The 6,000-nt window shown below is 39.3% G+C and overlaps 1 protein-coding gene across 3 annotated transcripts in view; it reads left to right on the forward strand.

Moving 5' to 3' along the window:
• mdka (midkine a) overlaps positions 1-5,499 on the forward strand; it is a 78,234-nt gene extending 72,735 nt beyond the window's left edge. For all 3 annotated transcript variants that reach the window (XM_059975483.1, XM_059975481.1, XM_059975482.1), the window contains exons 3-5: positions 997-1,164; positions 2,021-2,179; positions 4,744-5,499. In XM_059975483.1, coding sequence (XP_059831466.1) covers positions 997-1,164; positions 2,021-2,179; positions 4,744-4,769 — 353 coding nt within the window. In that variant the 3' untranslated portion in view covers positions 4,770-5,499. The remainder of the gene's footprint in view (positions 1-996; positions 1,165-2,020; positions 2,180-4,743) is intronic.
• The last annotated feature ends 501 nt before the right edge of the window (positions 5,500-6,000 follow it).

The following is a 6,000-nucleotide window of genomic DNA, read 5'->3' on the forward strand; positions in this document are numbered from 1 at the left end:
CTTGTTGTTGTCTTGGCTGCTCTTTTGGTGCTTTGAACCACTAGGTTTAGTAACCTCAACCACCCATCTACCTCAACAACACAGCCAACCGTTTTCTGGTGAATTATTTTCCTTAGATCATACTTAACAGAGTTAATTCAAGATCGTTTAATGTCATTTCCATTACACAGGTGAAAAGGTGAACAAAATAACTGTTACTCTGGATCCAATGCAGCTCAAAAAGAAAGCCATAGTAAGATAAAGAACACAACAATAAAAAACACAATAAATACAAATACATAAGATAGCTTATATACATGGATTGATTGTATATCCATAAAGCGATGCTAGCCACAGGAGTGTCTGTACATAAAATCACTGATAAAGTAATAAACACAAAGTGCACTGCAGGTGCTGGGGTCAAAGCAACATGTACAACAAGCTGGAGGAACTCAGCAGGTCGGGCAGCAACTGTGGAAACGTTGACTGCTCATTTCCACGGAGGCTGCCCATCCTGCTGAGTTCCTCCAATAATAAAGTAGTGGTGGTTGGTGTTGTGGAGGGGTGAGTTAGTGAGTGGAGGATGATGAACATGATAGTTGTTACAAGGGTCATAGAACCAGAGCACAGAAAGAGGCCCTTTGCTCCATTAAGTCTCTGCTGACCCTCAAACATTTTAACTAATCCCATTCTATTCTCCCTATGTGCCAATCAACACCTTCTAGATTCTATCACTCGGGACAATTAACAGTGGTCAGCTAACCTACAGACCTGCACATCTTTGAGATATGGGATGAAACTTGAGCACTCGTAGAGAGAATATACACACTCCACACAGACTGCACTCAAAGTCAGCACTGAACTTGCATCATAGGGGCTGTAAGGCTGTGCCACCATGGTGCCCAGTATCCTTGACAATCTTAATTCAAATACTAAAGTGAAAGGATAATGAAGACCTCTTTCCCCCTGTCCGGAATGAAGTCAATATGGCAACTGTGATATTGTGCCCCATTACAGAGAAAGGAAAGAAATCCAACTTGGCCTGTAAGGAGTGGCAATGGGGAGCTTGTGTGCCAGCAACGGGTGACTGCGGCAATGGAAGCCGCGATGGAACCTGCAAAGAGAACGGCGAGACCAGGACCTTAAAGTGCAAGCTGCCATGTAACTGGAAGAAGCAGTTTGGAGGTGAGTAATTTTTCTGAACTGCTGGATTGGCTTTCTTCAAACTATTTTCTCCACCCTGCCCCCAACAAAATGCATCATTTGCAAAGATCTGCAGTCAGATCCCAGCCTAAGGCAGTTTTTAACTGGCTAATGGGAGGTATACAAGAGTTACAGGAACTCCTTGATAATCTTGATACCAGGGAGGCAGAGAGAGAAGCATGCCTTGTGTGGTGCACATTATTATTAGGCCAATTACCCCTGGCTCCTTTACTCAAAGTAATATGTTCACTTTACCAAAACCATACGTTCTTGAAACAATTAGCCATCTGGTTGATATTACAGATTCATAGACCCCTATTGTATGTTACTTCCAGTGGCCATTTTAAATTGCTCACTGCTAGAACAGCACAGTTATGAGCCTGGTGCTTAATGAATGACTGCTACAATAATGGGGTCGTTTTAGAGTGTAATCACACCATTTCTGTTTCTTGGTTAGGCACATTTCTGCCTTCTGTTTGGCTACTCAGATATTGTATGACAAATGATAATCACTCGTTTCCTTTTCTGGCATTCTGCTCATTATTTCCGTATGGTCTTTCCCCGCACCATTCCTGCATCCTTAGTCTTCTGGTTTTTACTGATCCTGGGAAACTTTTGCATGTATTCTCCCTCATTACACGTAGCTGTTTACTTTCTTAATTCTTTGCAACGGAGCACAAGTGGCAACTGATGCAGCCAAATATTGAATTTTGGCTGCTGCACCTGGATGACCATAAAGCATTTCAGGTTGGCGACCAGACCCAAGTGATTGACTGACCAAAGACAGGGGATCAAACCAGCAGGGCCTTAACTCGCTGACCTTAAGCTCTTTTCACAGGTGACTGCAAGTACAAGTTTGGGAGCTGGGGAGAATGTGACATTGAGACTGGCCTCAAGACTCGCAATGGCACCCTAAAAAAAGCTCTGTTCAATGCAGAGTGTAAGCAGTCCGTGAAGGTCACAAAGCCCTGTGATAAATCCAAGTCAAAATCAAAAGGTGAGTGCAAACCTGGCTGAGGGCCGTCTATGTGATATGAGCTACCTATGGGTATGTAAGTAGTTTATGATACTGAAAACCAAGAGGAATCATTCATTTGCAATCTAGTCCAGGTTTCCCCCACTAACCGAAGGTAGAGTGTTCCTATGAACCCGTTTGTAAGCTGAAATGTCGTAAAGTGAAGAAGCAATTACCATTAATTTTTATGGGGAAAAATTTTGAGCATTCCCAGACCCAAAAAAAAACCCACCAAATAACACATAAAACCTAAAATAACACTAACATTTTGTAAAAGGAGGAATGATATGATAAATATACAGCCTATATAAAGTAGAAATATTGCATGTATGGTTTAGTTTCACTTACCAAAATCGGGAAGACAGCGAGCCAAAATTGATGTGGAGAAAAAAAATCGGCACGTACACGCATGCACACACAACTGCCCGCACAAAGCTTCACAGTCATGGTAGTCTTTCTCGGGGGTAAACACATGTATAAAGCGGGCGTCTTTTTTTTGTAAAAGTGAAAATCCTCTTTGGTTGGCAAAAACAGGTACTAATGTAGGTCTTTCGTAACAGCAAGCTGTCGTAAAGCGAACGTTGAAAAACAGGGGCCACCTGTAAACTAAGTTGATTGGTGAAAGGTTCCTAGAATGTAGTGCCAATAAGAGTGGGAGAAGCAGATGTGATAGCAACTTTAATGAGGCATTTAGACAGACACATGGAGAGACGGGGAATTGGGGGGGGGAGAATACAGACCATATGTAGGCAGATGGGATTAATTTAGACTGGCATCAAGCTCAACACATTCACAATGGGCTGAGGGGCTGTTCTTCTGTTGGATTGTTCTTATATACCAATAAAAATACCCTTGTCCTTGATGCTGGCTGTTTCTTCATCATTAGATTTCCAAAGAAAATAAAAAAAAACCTTAATATTAAGTCACAACTTGAACCAAAAACTAGTTTTTAAATGGCAATAAATTATTAAAAATAAACTGGATTCAGTATTATTCCCAAATCTTTAGATGCTGTTGATAAAAGAGCTATTTTAATTAGATGTTAAATTTAATCTAAGTAGGTATAGAGTTGTAGCTTGCTCTACATTCTTTCCTGGAGCTTAGGAAGGAATTTAAAAACAATGTATATGAAAATCTCTGGTAAAAAAAACTCAAACAAAACACTAAACTAAATTCCTCTTAAAAACTTTCCAATGTAGAAATTGTTGTGGCAGCGGTTAATAAGGATCAGCATAAGAAAAAAAAAGCTTGACGAAGCAAGGAAATGAATTTAGATTGGCTAATGAATTAAGGTTAATAGGTCATTTCTGAGGGCCCAGAGCAGAGAGGGCAAAGGAAGAAAAGATAATAAAGAATGTGGATCTTATCAGCGGGTGTCAGAAAGTGCCGATGCAGATGCTGCTGAACAGGCTGCTTCAGATGAACTTTTTACATACGGAAATGCTGGTAGAGGGGCAGAATGGTGTCAGGACCAGATTGGAGGGTGTAATACAGTGAAAATTAGCAAATGCAGTAGATACCTGAACATAAAGGATCAGAGTAAACAAACAGAATAGGGAGTTGTTCAAGGGCATCTTTGGTAATTAACACCTGTCGATAATAAATTTAACAATGGAGTAGTATAAGATTTGGATTTTAGAGAAACAAAGCATTTCAGAAATGTGTTTGAAAAGGATTGGACTTGCGGTCATGTGAGAAACAAAAATGAAAACTTTGCTACTGAAACAGTTCCTGAAAATCTGAAATAAAACCGGAAAATATGAAAACACACAATGGGTCAGGCAGCATTTGTGGAGAGAAACAGGTGACATTTTTCCAGTAGACTTACAGAGGTGTTAGATGTGTTTTGTGTTAAATTGGGTGAATGAGGGAACATAAAGGGGCTAGTGTGATTGGGAAGTTGTCTGAGGAGAGGAATATAGTGAAAGGAACAGTACAGATCTGCAGTAATAATTGTATTGGTAAGTCATTCATCTGAGATAATGCAGGAAAAGATTATCAGCAACTGATTTATGTGTCAGAGAATGGAGGTGAGCTTTGGGCAGAATGCCAATAACCATAGCTACATTTGGTTTGTTTTTATTGTTGTTCATCTTGATGCCTTTTGGAGCATCAGATGGCATTTTTTCCATTTCCATAGTATTTGACTGTTTTTTACGAGGCTGAGTTGCTAGCTCGACACTCAGCCCAGCACGGATGGAAAGCGTGCAAAGAGCTGCTCGGATTCGAACTTGGGACCATTCGCCTCACAGTCCAGTGCTGATGCCACTACACCACTGGCCAGCTAGTTACATTAGTTATTAATGTAACGATCATAAAGTCGGGAATAAGGGGCAGGCAAAGGGGATCATAGGGAATTATTCATCATTGATTAAATTATGGAAATAAAAGTGATAAAAGGACAAACCTGAACTGCAGTATTGCTCTTACTTCCATGTTAGACTAAATACAAGAACGGATCTTGTATAGATAGAAGGGATTAATTTAGGTAGATTACTAGTTTAATTAGTTAGGAACAACTAATTTTCTTGTCTTTTTTTGTACAGGTAAGAAGGGAAAGAAGGGAATGTGAAGAACTTCCTAGAAATTTGACAGTATAACCCACCTTCTGTTGATCTGAGCTGCAGCACAATCTATACAGCCACCCCTCACCAAAATACCTTTCACCAAGCTTTGTTGTAATCTTCTAATCTGTAGAATTTAATGTAAAGGAACAACCTTTTTAAGTGGTTGATTTTGTTTTCTAGTCTCTTATTGCTTATAAACCTGAGACTTTGGCATGTGTACAGTACATTTCTGCAACAATATAATTTCTGTGTAGAATGCCTTCCAGATCTTTAGAATTGTAGTAGTTTTTACGTGTATCAATTGTTCTGTTAAACCTCTTCCAAAATGATTTTTTCGTTTTTCAGCATTCTTTGAAGAATTTTAGGGTATTCATTTTTCCCAGTCTTTGACCTTCACATCTGAATGCAGATAAATCCTATCAGATAAAATAAACTGTAACTGTTTCATTTGGATTTGGACGACAGAAAAGTGTTAAAGCAGTTGGTGATGTGAAAAATGGCCATTTTGCTCTACTGACATTGATGTAGTCTTGACAATGCATGACATTGACACATTGAAATTTTTAATAAAACCACACAATTAAAACTTTTTTATTATTTCGAAGCTGTGAATTAGAACTTTAGAAGGCATAAAGTAATTAATGAAAAATAATACACTTTCAGAGCTAAGTGTTTGCCATTTACTGAACAGATCTTGGATGAGAGGTTTTTTTCAATAAAATCTTTTATAAATTATATACTGTTGTTTTGTGCTTTCTGGGGTGAGCAGAAAGTGCTTGCTTGGTCTTACAGCTCAATGACCATACAGAATCTGGTATTTTATCACTGACATACATACATTTAGTGACCACTTTATTAGGTACACCTGTATATCTGCTCTTGATATAATTAGCTAATCATGTGGCTGCACCTCAGTGCATAAAAGCATGCAGACATGGTCAAGATGTTCAGTTGCTGTTCAGACCAAACATCAAAATGGGGGAAGAAATGTGACCTAAGTGACTTTGGCCATTGGTTTGAGTATCTCAGAAACTGCCTGGGATTTTCACACACAACAATCTCTGGAGTTTGTAAAGAATCACATGGAAAACAGAAAAAAATTCCAGTGAGCAGCAGTTCTGTGGTTGAAGATGCCTTGTTAATGAGAGAGGTTAGAGGAGAATGGCCAGACATCACTGGCATGTGACGTGAAATAACTCAAATAACCACACATTACTGTGCCGTGCAGAAGAGCAC

Source organism: Hypanus sabinus, chromosome 7 (genome assembly GCF_030144855.1).
Source record: "Hypanus sabinus isolate sHypSab1 chromosome 7, sHypSab1.hap1, whole genome shotgun sequence".
In the NCBI taxonomy this organism is placed as follows: Eukaryota; Metazoa; Chordata; class Chondrichthyes; order Myliobatiformes; family Dasyatidae; genus Hypanus; species Hypanus sabinus.